This window comes from Manduca sexta, unplaced genomic scaffold, assembly GCF_014839805.1.
Source record: "Manduca sexta isolate Smith_Timp_Sample1 unplaced genomic scaffold, JHU_Msex_v1.0 HiC_scaffold_53, whole genome shotgun sequence".
NCBI classification, from domain to species: Eukaryota; Metazoa; Arthropoda; class Insecta; order Lepidoptera; family Sphingidae; genus Manduca; species Manduca sexta.
Window position 1 is genome coordinate 606,783 of NW_023595330.1, and position 16,557 is coordinate 623,339.

The 16,557-nt window shown below is 39.0% G+C and overlaps 1 protein-coding gene across 1 annotated transcript in view; it reads left to right on the forward strand.

The window, feature by feature from the left end:
* Positions 1–15,924, forward strand: part of LOC119193429 (mediator of RNA polymerase II transcription subunit 13-like) — a 70,496-nt gene extending 54,572 nt beyond the window's left edge. The window contains exons 3-8 of the mRNA XM_037447026.1: positions 5,789–5,873; positions 13,305–13,388; positions 14,079–14,233; positions 14,550–14,683; positions 15,006–15,143; positions 15,808–15,924. Coding sequence (XP_037302923.1) covers positions 5,789–5,873; positions 13,305–13,388; positions 14,079–14,233; positions 14,550–14,683; positions 15,006–15,143; positions 15,808–15,924 — 713 coding nt within the window. The remainder of the gene's footprint in view (positions 1–5,788; positions 5,874–13,304; positions 13,389–14,078; positions 14,234–14,549; positions 14,684–15,005; positions 15,144–15,807) is intronic.
* The last annotated feature ends 633 nt before the right edge of the window (positions 15,925–16,557 follow it).

Sequence of the window (16,557 nt, forward strand, 5' to 3'; positions counted from 1 at the left end):
ACTCACCGCCGATTAAGGTCAGTGGAGTAAAAATAATTTTAATAAAATTAGTTAAACCAACCTTATGTTTCGAACATAAAGTAAGTAATTAATTGTATATTAAAGTTTATATCTGTCATGGTTTAATCAAAAATCTTTTAACAAATATAATAATCTAATGTCTCGTGTATTTGATGAGCTATCACTTACCAGTCAAAATATCTCTACTAATGTAAAATGAACGTTTCTTGAAAATGTCATTACCAAACTTCCCTTTCTGTAGCTAAATATATAGTCTTAAACAATATTGGAAATGTTCCGGAGAGTCGAGTCGCTCGCTCGGCTGACTCCCGACGCCCTTGAGTGGTTACTGTCCAAACCAGCCGACAGTCGGTACGCTTTGATTACGATCTACTCCTGGTGGACCGTACTTCGTAATTCAAACATAAAGCAATTGCTTAATAAGATCACCAATGAGAGTTGGCGGTGCTTGCGCATGCTGTTTGGAGGCGACCAAGTGAAATATATAATATAATAATAATATCAGCCCTGTATTATATACTCGCCCACTGCTGAGCACGGGCCTCCTCTACTACTGAGAGGGATTAGGCCTTGTCCACCATGCTGGCCTAGTGCGGATTGGTAGACTTCACACACCTTCGAAATTCCTATAGAGAACTTCTCAGATGTGCAGGTTTCCTCACGATGTTTTCCTTCACCGTTAAAGTGAACGATAAATTCACAAAGAATACACACATTATTTTTAGAGGTGTGTGCCCTTGGGTTTTGAACCTGCGGACATTCGTCTCGGCAGTCCGTTCCACACCCAACTAGGCTATCGCCGCTATTAAGTGAAATATATAGGAACGCTAGAGAAATTCGTTAATCAATTTATTTATTAATTCCAGTATATTCGTATTTATATTGGTATACCTAACAAGCCTTAGATGCAATTTGTCAACTAAAACTTAACAAAAACAATAAATGGTCAGTCAATTTATTACACTAGCGCAGTGAGAATATGTTATGTACAGCATAGTCCTTGCTTAGCGATAAGAAGGAATTTAGGGTGTTCTCCTCGATATATGAATGACAAGGCTTAAAGGGCTTCTTAAGACATCTAAAGTAGAACGTCGAAAAAGATCATTTCCCTTGTCCTTTAGACCATTTTACTTAAGACTATAGTAAATTTTAGATAAAATATTAAATACTTAAACAAAAGATGTATTTCGTAAAGAAGAATATCTAGTGATATCTATCCAGACCTCAAATGGATAGTCAGATATATTATAAACAAATAATCACCCGTTATCGTTATTATTAATCATATCTATATGCGATAAGATTAAAATTCAATATAGTGTTCCTATGTTGTGTTGTCAAACGGTTATAATAATTAGCAGGTTAGAATGTAGGTATGTTCTTGGACAGACAAGTAGAGACAGCTTAATTGCAGTCACCTTAATAACACACCATGGTTCAATGATCTGTAAAATTGTTTGGTGCACCTTGATCGACCTAAATTAGTGCCATATTCGCGTGTGCAAAGATTTTAATTCATTGCAATCCTGTGCAACATTGTCCAGCGTACATACTGACACTTGATGACAAGACGCCCACGTCGAGTTCCCGTAAAGTAGATAATAAACTAGAACGGCTTATTAGTGTATGTAATATTTATGATGGAATGCGATGCACGCGCGTGGCCGAGAGATGGCGCACCTGGAACGCTAATGTCAAGGCTGATCGGTTGGAAGCGCTCCAGCGTGGACGTCCGCCCGCTCCTTTATGCGATCGATGTACTACAGATATGCGGTGGAAAGCGTCAAGTCATCACACCCTTGTGTCTAATGATTGACCATTCCTCGCCTATAATGATGATAAAGTGATGAATTTGTCCATATACCATTACAATATGAAAATCGTATTTTTTTTAAAATCCAATATTGATTTAATCCACGTAATAATAATAATAATACATATTTTGTCAATACAACTGTATTCAAAACGTGCTGTTATTCGCGGTACGCAACACCGCGGGTATATACTTTCATAATACAATCTCGAGCGGTTACCGCACAAGTGAGTTACGAACATTCCATCGGCGAAGTCGTTCGAGCACATATCGAGCCGTTACCGCCAAATTATCGTAAGCGACACTTTTGTCAAAAATGCGTTTTTTATCCTAAGTAGTATTTTAAGCCACTACGGACCTAACCCTGTGGTCGTTTCCCCCCTAAATAAAGCCGTTATAAAGTTATAGCAAGTGCTAAAATTATCGTGAATATATATATTTTTAAATCCATAACGTAACCGACAGCAAGAATTTTTGTCTTAAGTGCCATGCGATCGATTATTTTTAGCGCAAGCGACCCTATATTTTCCACATAGGTGATGGGCTTTGAGGCTTTTACTATAAACAAACCTGTCAAGACCTGGTTATTTTGACAAATTTTTGATGTGACAAACATCGTTCTGATTGAATTATAAGTTGCAGATAGTAAATTCCAGAATTATCTTATAAAAGTACAAAACACAAAAATAGATCTAGTAGTAATGTTCGCAAAATATCATACGATTATGCCATAAACTACAATGGAAATAATATTCAAGTGTGTCAACAATTTTTACTTAAAACCCTAAACATATCCTAAATTTCTTTGAGATACACCATCTGAAATGCCAATAAAATTCTGAATACCACTCGAGGTGGCAGAAGAACTCGTCGTCCTCATAATAAATCAGATGAAGTGGAAGTCGCACAGTTAAAATCATTCATTGAGATGTTGCCTGCTGTTCCATTCCACTATTATCGCAATAAAAGGACTAAATTATATTTACCTCAAGAATTTCAGAACATTTCGTTTTCGTATTTACAGTAGGTTGATCACTTGAAAGGAAACAATCTAGAATCATCAGTATTATCAAAAACAGTATTTCGTTATATATTTAAAACAGATTTTAATATCGGATTCTATCTCCCTAAAGAAGACAAATGTGTTTTTTGTGAGAAATGCAAAAACTTGTCACTTGAGAACAGATTTTTTTGAACGAACCACTGAATATTAAAATCACATTCTGGATGAAGAAAGATGCAAGCCACTGTTTTTAGAATACCACAACAATGAGCAAAGTAGCTGATCCTAACTCCTTATGCGTTTGCTTTGATTTAGAAGAAGAAGAGGAGTATTGACTCCGCATTGTAATAGTGTGACCTTATATTACCCGAGAAAATATGCATACTAAAATGAACGTATATACGAAAGTGGCACAAGGAATGAATATTGTTACGTGTAGGGGTGAAAGCCAAGAAAAAAAGAGGCTGTAATGAAATAGTCACAGTTCTGTATAAGTTTTCTTTTTTCTTTATTGCTTTGAATAACGAGGCGAGCTTGCCGATCGCCTAATGGTAAGCGATACGACCGCCCATAAACAGTAAAGTTAGCATCCAATACCTTGAATCACAAAGTATTGTTTGGTATTCCACTGCGCTCGCCATCCTGAGACGTGAGATGTTAAATCTCAATATGTCCAGTAGTTATACTGGCTACAATATTGTACCAACCGGAACACAACGGCAGAAATAGACATTGCAGTGGTACCTACCCAGGCGGACTCTCACATATGAGAGACCTACCACCTATTTAAATATGATAGACCAAAAAGTACCCATACTGTGGTTAATCTATATTCTGATCGCTGTGCCGGGCAAACAGGAACCGTGCAATGATATCTATGTTAATTAATTTCTTGAAAACCGCAATAATTACTACACAAATAAAGATAACTTATCTTTTATCTGGACACACTATGATGCTTGTCAATTCTATTCATAGCAGTTAAAAGATTTGTTCGTAATAAAGCAGTATGGGCTCCCTCTTAGTGGCCAACTATCGTTACTAATGCTAGACATAATCCTAAAAGCTACATTGTTAATGTTTTCAAATATGGAGACATCATGGATTGGAAGATCTTTTCACAAGCTTTATTGCTAGCTAAACTTAAAATTAATTTTAATTCTTTAAGAGTGGTGCAATTTCATAACAATATTCCTATTGTTAAATTTCAATATGGATTTTCGAAGACAGTGACAATGTCGAAATAGATATGGATTTTATCATCAGATCGAGAGCAAATAGTGCTATCGTCCAAAAAGGACGTACACTTTTATACGCTGAAGGGCTCAAAATTTCAGCAGCTAAATACAAAGATTTACAGGAGCTATGCAACAAAAACGTAATACCAAACAGATACCATCAAGAATATTCAAGTATGAGGCATGATCAAACCATATGTGATGCTTTAGCTGAAACGGATGAAGATGAGGATCAGGAGAATTAAATATATTTCACTTCATTTTACATGAGTACTAGTACATAATCTGATTGGTCTCACGTTTAATATATTTATTATTAAATTATAACGTTTTATTTTAAAACCATGATGGAACAATATCTGGAGTTAAGTGAAAACGGACGAAGATTATTCGTACCAGAAGAAAAACTTTATTTCATTTCATTCATTCCATTTTTAGTTTAACTAACCTTGATCTTGTTACTCGAAATGTTTAATATAACAAAATATAATTTTCAAATATAATACTAGGTACTATTTCATTTGAAAATCTTCTAAAATATCTATCTATTTATCAAATTTAGTTTTTTGGATATGGTAATATTGACAGATCTTTTTATCGTAAATGCCAAAATAACCTTAGATTATGATGGCAAAATTAATGTAAGCGACATAAAAGGCATAAATACTTAATATTTTTGACTTTTAAAAATTATATATATAAATGTATAAAAATAATGAATGTATGTAAAATTTCAATTTAAATGCATAATTCCTTTTGAAAATATTTAAAAAAAACCTTCTCCTGTAAAATTTGTTTTTTGTCGGTTGCGCTAAAACGGCGGTAAAGGCTCGATATTATTAACGTATCATTATACTGATAATGAGCACGTCTTTATCTGCGATTAGAGAATCAACTGTCATGTCGACTCATTATAATACTGTCCGCATGGAAAATTCAATGTCAATAATTAAATGGTGATCACGGACGGGAGCGCGGGCGCTACCGCCAACCTGGCAATCACCGCTGCACACCGCTGCTCACCGCTGTGCCTCACTCGCATGTGTGCGGTGTCGCGGCGGTGTGCGGGTACAAACACAAGCACGTGCGGCGCGGGCCGCGGTCGGAACCGCGTGACGTCACTCACCACATCGTCGATCGGACCGCGGGCGCGCGCGAGCGGGACGGCGACACCGCGCGCCGGAGCGGCAACAGCGGCCGCGCGCACCGCCTTGTTTTCGCATCTAACGTTGTTGATACGGCGAGTTTATCTCGTGATGCGAATGCAACAACAGCTATTTGTAGCGTTACTTGCCGCTGTGCATCCAGCCAAGATTTTATCGTTCCTCCATTCCGCTTTATTGTGCACATTTTCATTGTCATAACGACCTTGAACGGGAGGCGGTGCGGTGGCCGCCCGGCCCGGTGGCTATATTGTAAAATCCACTACGAATAAAAATGTTTAGGGAAACGCAGTCAATGCCAAGGTGACATAGCGGTTAGGACAAAATGTTCAATGTTATCGGTCTAACCTCCGGACTGAATTGGAATTTTGTATGACTACAGATAAGCTATAATTTTACCAAATTACAAACAACATGTCAATAGACTCCTTTATAAGGCACTGATTTCTCATTGTTGCGACTGAATGACAAATAAAAATATCCAATGTATTAGTGTAACGCTACGTTGTTATGTTCTGTGAGTGGTAACATTATGTTTCTTTGTTTACAGAAGGCGAGCAGGGGTCGTGGGAGAGCGGCCTGTCCTACGAGTGTCGTTCGCTGTTGTTCAAAGCGCTCCATAACCTCATTGAAAGGTAAATCATTACGCAGAAATACGAGCCATAAATTGAGATAGGCCTAGCATTACGCCTATGCGGGGCAATTTTAAATAAATAAAAATAAACATTATGTAAATTAGAATAAAGTTGGTTTTTCTCAAAAAGAAAAGTCACTGAAAAAGCGTTCGTCAAAAAAGGATAGTTGAGCCATAAATCATCAGTTAAAATATTAGCCGAAAATTGTGGCGGCGCACAAAACGGAATTCGACGTATCTACCGTGTAACTAAATAGTAACCGGCTCACCGCAAAACATGTCTGTTGTATATTAACAATAAGCGATCGCGAACGTAATTTAAAATCGATGAAGCGTCACGTTTGACGTCTCATGCGCAGCTCGTTACAATACGTCCTGCGAATTAACTGGCCGTGCTCGGTTAGAAATCATCGATAGGTAATCGCGTTGCTCGGTAGTACATGTCGTATGCCCTTGTAAAGCAAGATGTAACGTTTAGGCTAACTTGTGCAGTGAACATCGGAGTGCATGTGCGCATCCCTTAAAAAATACTGCGACGTCACCCGCGTTTAACTTCATGCCGGTCAAGTAAATGGCGTGTATGATGTTGACTCTGTTTATGAGACGCTCCAAGTGTTTTGTTATTACCTATATTCTAAATACAATATAATACCTTGTATCAAAATAAACAGATATAAAAAAAGTAGGTCATACTGACTAAAATCTCCTGTAATTACATGTTTATTTATAAATTTAAAATTTTGTCAATCAATTTATGATATCAAAGTAAATATCGTTCCATTTGGTAATCTGTATTTATAATCAATACGAGTCTACCTTTTTCTGTATAACTTTATATCGCATATTTACCTTGCCAGGGCAATTTTAATTATTATTAACTAAATTAAAATTTATTTGGTATCGACGCGGCTAGCTAAAAGTATTTGAAGGTCTGATAGATTCGCGCAAGTAGCATCTGTCGGGTGCGCAAGCGCATCGGCCCCGACGTGACCATATCGTGAAGGTCGCCGCTCGCCGGGACGTTCTAATGTCGTTTTTTGCCGAGCTGCCCTCCGCTTCGAGCCCCGGGCGAGGCACGCCTCTCGTTAAACTGAAACGATTCTTGTAACGTGTCATTGTGTGCCGATAATTGAGGTGCACACCGCCGATGATAATGATTGACTTTGTCCGTTCTTGTAATGTATCTCGGACTGAATTTCAACCGGTTTTCATAATGCGAATTATGTCCGTACCATTTATTGCATATATTTGTATGGCGAACTAGACGTTATATAGAGTGAAGCCATTTAAATATCTAGATCATACTGGTCACATATTTTTATATTAGTAAACATTGCACAATTTTATTATATACTATTGCAGCTTTGAAGGAATGCGGAAATCAAGTTAAATAACTTTGGCCTACAACTTATGACGCAATACGCTAGCGCATGTCACAAAGTTTATACACGTGCCAATATCTCAATTCGTATACTCTTAAACACACACAAACATTGGATCATCCATTCAAATAAAGCAACAAATGCACGCAGAACTAGAAAGTAGTCTCTTCAAAGTTGGTTAATTAAAATCCGCGCATAATGAGAGCCGCAGAGCAAACACAACAGTCGTTAAACAAGCCATCTAATCAATTGTAGAGCATGACGCAACGGGCGCAGCCACCGCCGGCCGCACCGCGCCGTGCATCTCAGCGCCAGAGAATCTCGGAATATGAACGAAATCCAGACGAGTCGTTGACCCCGCCGTCGGCTGGCGGCATGTCAAAGAAACAATGCGTTCCGTCGACGCGATCCCGCCGCCACTTTACGATACGCACACGCCGCGCCATACCCGTGCGCACCAAACATGCACCACAAAAAGCTTTTCGAAAAAAGGATACCATATCCTTCGGGACGGCTCGTTAATCTCCGACGTTTGATTGAGTTAATATTTTTATGGGCCGTTTTATAGTGTAAAGATTTGTTTGTTGTTAACTGCCCCATTTTGTTTGTGTGTTGGAAATTAATTTGATATTTTGTTGGTTCTTAATGTTTATTTTTCTATCGATGTAGAGGATTGGATATTGTTTTGATTGCGAGCATGCAATAGTTGCACCGGCTTTTGGTGAATATAAGAAAATTATAACAAATGTTGCCTAATTTTAAACAAATAATAAAACTTAATTATTATGTGTAACGCAAATGTTTACCCCTATGATATTTAAACTAAGCACTCTACATAAAGTTATAGATTTGCAATTTTTTTTTCCTGGGCCTAAATTTTACACCCGCTCATTGCCTTGTTAGCTCTAATCCAAGTTATCTTTCAAACAACAAATATTGTAAGCCTTTTCTTACAATATTTGTTTAAAAAAAATCTCTACATGTTTTTGTTTCTATGAATAATTCCAAATAGCGGCAAAATAACATGCAACGTGATGGAGGCGCAAGCGCGACACGGATTCACACCTGTTTAGTATATCGAGTGCGTTTGCGATGCGCGGCGCACGCATTCCGCGGAATGCTAACACCTGCGCTTGCGTACCCCCCCGGTACTGCGCGGGCAGTTTGCATGCGCCCGCACCGCACTATACGCCGCTGCAGGCGGTCAGTGCACATGCACTAGACACTAGAGTGCTTCACTAGTGCATGTTATTTGTTCACATGATATAGCTTGACATGAGTATACAATATAAACAAAGATATTAAAGTATGCAATATATTTATTAGTCCAGTTTTCTTCTTTATGTTTAATTTTTTAATGACAATAGTCGCCAAGACAGTTTTACTTACATTACACATTTTGGTATATTTTTTGCTACCTTTTACCGTATAAAGGTGGAGTTTTCATCTCTGTTGCGTCATATAAATGAAAAGGACCTCCAAATTCCGAATCCTGTTAAATCTAAGGACATCATTCTTTATGAGCGTTGCGTTGGCGCATATCTTCTTACAGTTATTATTTGCCATTAAGGACCTCACTTAAGTTTAGGAAAAATACCTCAGGTTTAAATGTTATTAGGCACCTGGTCACATACTTGTTACATATTAATAATGTTCGTCATAATTCCTTATTTTTGAACTTACAGTATTGAACCATATCTCATTGTGCTTAATGTTCTTTATTCATTGAAACATTCAAGAAGCCCGTTACAATTCATCAGATTAATTATAAAACTGTAACAAAACTGGTTAGCGAATTATTAACAATGAAACATAACAATCAACGACTTGAACTTTTGTTACGGATAATAATAACAATAAAACAAGTTGTGCAAAACTTGGGCCCGAAATGTGAAAGTTTGTTTTAAAATCGCTGTACGGATTTATGTAACACAGTCTTTACTGTTTTAATACTTTTAATTAAGTAATATTTTAACAAGAATTAATTGGTAAAAAATATTGTATGGTAGCTTAATATTTGTTTGTGCGCGGGGAGGCATCGTGTGTGATGTAATAGTTGTGTATGTACTACGAAAAATGTTTAGGAGCGTATTTCTAATTATCTCCTACATATTTACGTAAGTGTGATTAAAATTCAATGACATAGTTGTATTATGGTACGACTGTAGTGGTCTCGGGTTCGATCCCCGGGTTCTGCAAAGTGGTATTGGGTTTTGCACTCAGTATAAGATTGGATTTTTTGCTAGATATGGCGATAGGCTTGCTCCCTATCACATCATGGAACGGAATACACACAGCGGAATAAGAGAGCATCAGTCGCGCGTCTGCCTACCCTTTAAGGGAAAAGAGGCATCTGTGTGTGTGTGTGTGTGTGTGTGATATTATATATTACTGTTTTTGTAACCGGAAGAAATGTTATAAAGTAAAACAATTTGTTGTCTACATTTCGTCTATTAATATTTGCCCCGCTTCAACGAGCTTTGTGAAAGAGCAAACGTAATCGAAGCAAACAACCTCAACGGCTTCTCATTACCACTGCCGTTGAACCAATGTCGCTATAATAATTAACAGGAGCTTTGTATATGTATAAGGAAAAAAAAAAACTGATTCGACAAGTAAAACTAAGTTCAAGGTCGACAGGAAGAAGGTTGATTGTATCGCAGGAAGAGCTTTATTATAAGTAAACACTGCTCGATACGCGTTGGTGGTCGGATGGATGTTTGAACTAACTTTGTTGGTATAAAGGCGACAATTAAGAGCCTCTTTGTGTGTCTAACGCCTTATTGCTCTGGTGGTAGCGTTCTCACATTATGGAGCTGGTTGGTTCCGGATGCGATCCCTAGGGAGGGCCCTGGTTGGTATCTCGGTCGCTTCTAAATGTAGAGTTGTGTTATTCCTTTTGAAAGTCGTGAATGGTAGTAAATAAGTAGTATTACCTGTTAAATGGGAATTAAGTAATCTTAGATAGCGTTACGTGCATCTCTACCTACCACTATGGAGATGCATGCTTGAACTGTTAAGAATACATGCGTCTTCCTCACTCTTCAATTCACTTTAAACAAACGCCACGCACTCATACTTACGCATCAACAGTTTTAAGAATTTAGTGGTGTAATGAATCAATATGCGGTTTGTTTACGACGCCGCGGTTATGGCGCGAACCGTGTACGTCAAAGATAGTAGGTGCGTTGCGCCGTCCGACCGGAATACACGCCGCGCCGCCGCACCGAGCAGCGCCGCACCTCGTGCGTACATCACATCGATCTTTGTTTACACCGGCCCCGCATAAGGCGGCGTTGGACGATGCATGATGGATGCGTGAGATATCGTGAGGGTTTGGAATGTGTGTGAGAAGGCGTCTTTTACATGTAGGGAGCGTTTGTGTTTTTGGATTCGATTTGTGTGAACTATGTTTCGAATTTGTAGAATTTCTTAGTATAAAATCTTATGCGGATTTAGTTCGGTTCTATTTACTATTATTTGTAAATAACCGGGTATCCGATGTTTTGATGACTGCAGTTGTCGCCGATGACGAGTAATTCGTTGCGAAACCGGTCTAATTATCAAAGTTCAATTCGAGCTTTGTTTCTGCACGCAGATATGAAATCTCGTATTGCGCGTAATTTGCATACATTTTTATCACGTTCGCGCAAAACCAGATAATCCTGCCTGTCTCGCCGGTTCAGCGACTGTATCTTTGTTTATTTAGACGCAGCCGACGTCTTTGATTGCCGGCGTAAAGTTACTCGTGTCTGAACCTTCCATTTGTCCTAGTTTTCCAGCATTTGTTCTAGTTTACAACGGCACTAAAGTTATTTGGTTAAAGCAAAGTCTTATTGAGAAAAATTCCAAAAAAAAGCTAACTTTACAAAGTACTAATTATGTGCCTGTAGAAAATATTCTGTCATTTAATATTTATCACGTTTTCCTCACGTGCGGGAGTCGTAAAAATTGTTGTCATAGTCAAAAAACAAACGAGATTTGTAATATCGGAATGAATTAACTACACAGCAACTATAAAGACTGCCTTCGGCAAACACGAGCGGCAGGTAAGACGTTGAAAAGTGAATTTTATCCGCACAAATTATCTACATCGGTTCATAATATCGCACACGAATCGATTCCACCGTCGTATGCACGTAGCTTACAAGATATAATCGGAAAACGTTCTATTAATACTCCGATATATACTTAGACTCTGTTGAATAGTGCGCAACAAAAGTACACTGTACAGTGTACACTCACCACTCGTACACTCTGCACTCGCTTTAAATAGCGTGTGGTAACAACATACCATATTATATACCATACTGTACGCGTGTACAGTGAAAGTTGCGTTGAATATTTTTATAGAAACGTTTAATTGGACAGCAGAGTAGGACAATAGATAGGGAATATGAAAGTTTAAATATTGTCGCGTTTGTTGCGCAAACGCATATTCGAATAATACACCTGGCCCTAGTCCTATGTTGTTAGGTATATAATAATGGATTGAGCTGACTTTGCAGAAGAAATCGGGCCGTCATAATTATTCCAACCACCAAGTGATAAACGTCTAGTCGGCGAACTTAATTTGGACTGTACTGTTAATTCGATGTTTACATAAAATATAATATTCAACAAAATCGTCATATAGTTGTTGTTCTTTTATAAGATCTTAAAGCATTTTTCTGTTATTCTCTAAACAAAGGCTTCAAACAAGCCCATAAGGTTACGAACGGTTTGACAAACCACAAAGCAATGTTATAAACGCGCCTTTACGCAATGACTCCGCGTGTTGACGACAAAAAGATTATTCATCGCAAGTGTTGCGCGTGACATCGTCACGGCGCGGCCGAGTCGCCCGACAGTCGGCACAATGGCGCTGCGGCCCTTGTTAATCCTTACACTTAAACCGACTTGAATCGATACGTGTCGCTCGCGGTTGAATGTCGACTGATGGGCTCAAATTGGAGGTAGTTAAAAGATGTTACCGGGTATTGTGGGGCTTCACGTCTGATGTCTTATGCTGATGAGCGCAGTGAAGTGATATTCGAAGTTCTAAGGCTGGTATGTTCAGGGGTGTATATAAGATCTGCTAATCTCATTATGCACTGCCTACTGTTCTTTTTTAAAAACCTGGACAACTGTTGCGGAGTTCAGGCCCTTAAAATACCTTAAGAGATTATTTTAATCTAGAGAAATGTGACCAAAGGATAGATGGATGCGTTGTCCCTTCAATAGGTTTACTGTAGAGAAATGTACGGAACACCCTTTGATCTAGATGTTACGGTCCATTGACAGTTGTATCTCCGCCGGTCAGAAGTCCTAAGCCGCTTACCCGCTATCCGGGGCACTGGCAGATTTACTACTTTCACGTGTAGAGAACGTTGTGGTTTGTCGTTATTAGGCCGTAAATATACTAATATTGTGATAAATAGACTTAAAGGATGTTGATCGAAGACACTCTTACACTCTTAGATTGATAGACATAGACCTAAAATATTTTCGCTAACAATAAACATACGTAAAATCCTAAAATTTCGAAGAGTATTAGTGAACCTGGCATAACTTTCGTCTCAGCAGTCCGTTACGTACGTTGTCATTCACCCGAACCACGCAAATATAATTGCGATCCGCCATACGATATAATAAAAGGAATACGATACCCGATCGTAAACTCTTCACACGTTTCAAAGCTCTGGTGTCGCGAGGGCAGTCAAATGTTACATTTTATTGAACACTTTCGAGACTTCACTGTGAATGCGCGCACGGTCGTGTGCAAGCATCTTACGTTACTTACATCGTTATGGTTAAAAATAGAAGGTGACAGCCGTTGTATGTTGCCCGATCCGGCTTGAAGGTCTGTGGGTGAATATTTCAAGGGGATTTGCATCGCCCCTCGCTATGCTAAGGGTCAACTGATGGTTGTAGACTACAAAAGTACTCACTTGACGTATTCCGTGAGATAATATCTTGGTCAATTCTTTTATAATAAAGATATCAAATCTTTGTCGTCTGTTGATTAGAATATTTGACATGTATCTAATGCATTGGTGTATTGATTTCAGATGTCTCCTGTCGCGGGACTTCGTGAGGCTCGGCAAGTGGTTTGTGCAACCGTACGACGGCGACGAGGAGGATGTCGGCAAGAGGTGCGTTTGTCAATCAATTCGCTTATTATTACACGGGGATTGAGCTAGGTTTCTCACCAGCTTAGCATTAGAGGGCCTAATCCGCTAGTAGAGGAGGCCCGTGCTCAGCAGTGGGCAAGTATATAATACAGGACTGATATTATTATTATTATTATTATTAGCATTAGAGACATGATTTGTTCAAGTGATAAAACTTTACCGGGCGACAATAGTAAACTGTTGTGAGTAAAGAGTAAAGTAAAGAGAGTGACACGGAAGATAGGTTTGAAACAATTCCCAATGGATTGCTCTCAAACGGCGGGCGCGGCAACGCGACTCGCTCTTCCTACAGCAATGTGAAGGTATCTGTGTTGCGCTCGACAAGACACCAGAGCGTGACTTCGTTCCCCTTCATACATTTATTTGTCTAAAACTTATCCATTATATAAAAATAGCACATTATTTGATCAAAATATTCTCGGTATATGGTAGGTACGAACTACCTTTGCATTGTCCACGTTTGAAGGACATTGTAAAAGTCGAATTACTGGGCGTTATTGATCGTCTAATGTCTCAGTATGACCAATGCAGTATGTAATGATACAATAAGTAATTCTGCGTGACTTCACTTTAATTAAAGTTCATAAAATTGCCTGTACATTCCAAATAAATGATACATTATAACTAACGTGTATGTTTATATGTTCGCAGTCCATGGCACCTGTCGTTCTCGTTCGCGTTCTTCCTCCACGGCGAGAGCACGGTGTGCGCGTCTGTGGACGTGCGCCAGCATCCGCCCGTGCGCACGCTCACCGCCAAGCGGCTCGCCAAGATCAACTCGCCGGACCACAACGGAGATGCTAAGGGTTAGATGATGATAATGTCGGGTGTAGGGGAGATGGAGAGTGGTCAATTAAGAGATGTTATTTATAAAACTGATTTGAGTTATTGGGTTAATTTGGCCAGGAAATATGCAGATTTGTAAGACATTCGTTGGCCTTACACGATTGACTCTAATTCTGTTGGATTTATTTATGCAACTGCCCATATTATTTTTGGGGGTTTGATCTATGACTCAAAGGTTTAGATGTGTTTAGTATTGTCATGTGAGATTCCCGTGAATGGATTTCGAGTAGTAGTACAGAGCATTGTGAGTGACGCTCGCGGCGCGGTGTGTTGCAGTGATCCTGGCGCCGTTCGGGCTGGAGGGGCGGCTGACGGGGCGCGAGTGGGGCGAGGCGGACGCCGCCACCGCGCGCCTGCTCGACGCCTGGCGACATCTCTACCCGCTCGAGCAGGGCTGCGGCGCCGTCGAGGTACACTCCACACCACACACACACAACATTATATTGTATAGTACCAGGGGCCCTATTCTCATAAGAAGACCCTTGTCCTGAATCTTGTACTGTCAATTGCTAAATACTCTCGTCTACTACCTAGAGAGTTTTATTAGTGTTGTAAAGAATTACTGGAAAATTAATCTATCTTTCGAGGATATTAAAGAGTATTTTTATTTAAAATAGAAACATTTTTATAGACGTTATTTACGCTCAAGGTTTTATTGGTAACGTTTTAAATCTGGTTAAAGAAAGTGGTATGTATAAGATGCATGTGGTAGTGTAATATGCGTGTGCGCAGGTGGTGTGCGGCGGGTCGCGCATGCGCTACCCGAGCCCGTACGCGCTGGTGACGGACATGGAGCCGGGCGCGCGCGCGCCGCCGCCGCGCATGGCGCCGCGCGCGCTCACCGCGCTCACCACGCCCGCGCCGCACCAGGTACACACGCACACACACACACTGACTAAACTCGCCGCAACTATCTCAAACTTGCACAAGACTTGCCGTGATTGTTTTCATGGTAAAATCTATTGCCGATGTCAACTTATGTAAGTTTTGCTAATCTATACCTCGTTTAAAGTATACGTAATGTCTGTGATGCATGACGATGAGGAAAAAACATGTAAATCAGTGCTAAAGTATAAATTACATGTGATTCATTTATTCCTACGCCTAATCACGCTGCGCCGTTTGTACGTTACGCCCCAGTACGTCCTCAAGTCGTGTTTTCCTTTGCCGTGCTATCAATCATCGCCACTTCTATTCTAATACTGATATTTTAGTCTGTAAATTTTCTATAATAAATTTTTATATTATTTCCACTTACGAGCATTTTATAGGTTGTTAATATAATGTGTATGTTTATAAAATCAAACCCTGGAAGTTGGAAACAGAGCTTCTTTTAGAATAAACGAGCAGTTCTGAGTGTACTTCAATATTAAACGATGAAGATTATATAAATATTATTTTTATTAAGCTAAAATCATAATATATACATCTTCGCACATGTCAAAAACTATTTTATTTCACACATAATAAAAAACAAGTTTTACAATATACAATAATCAGATCATGTGCTAATAGAGTCGGTTTTACATTGCAGAGTGCGGAACTGTGCTTCAGCGACCCAGCCGCCGATAAGAACGATGACTTCGTCGACCCCACCCGCAAAACACCCTGTACCTGTACCAAGGTGAGTACACAACCGAGCAGGACGTAGAGACGTCGTGATGATTATATTAGTGTGCAGACGTTCGAATGCGTGCGCTATGGAAATGTTGTGTACAATTTTAATTATGTATAGACGGGGTAATTTAGACGTTGTAAAGATTATTATAAATGAAACACCCTGTGTTTTATCCTACGAAATTATTCTATATGAATTTCTTTCATCGATACATTATTTATAATTTGTAACATAAAATTAATGCCAGATTATGTAAATTACACCCCAATTTTTTGCTTTTTTGTCGCCATTTATTATTCCATTATGTATTTTTTATAAAACGATAAATACTTAACCGTCATGTACCTTGTACAGCGACATGATATAGTAAGTCGTGCAGGAAATGATCATGGCATTAATTGTACATAGTTTCCGTAACGCGCGTACGAACGATCAATATACTTAATATAGCAATATTTAAATTATATACTGTAGATAGGACGCAGTACAAATAGATGTAGTTGTGTTTGTGCTATCTATGTATCGTATGTATGAGACAAGTATTTATATTTTAATTATTTTCCTCAATGGACATGCATATCTGTATGAATGTGTCGCAGTCAATATAGAACACTATTCCAGCGACAGAAGATTCATAGTGACTGTGATTCTACTCTAACAGGGTTT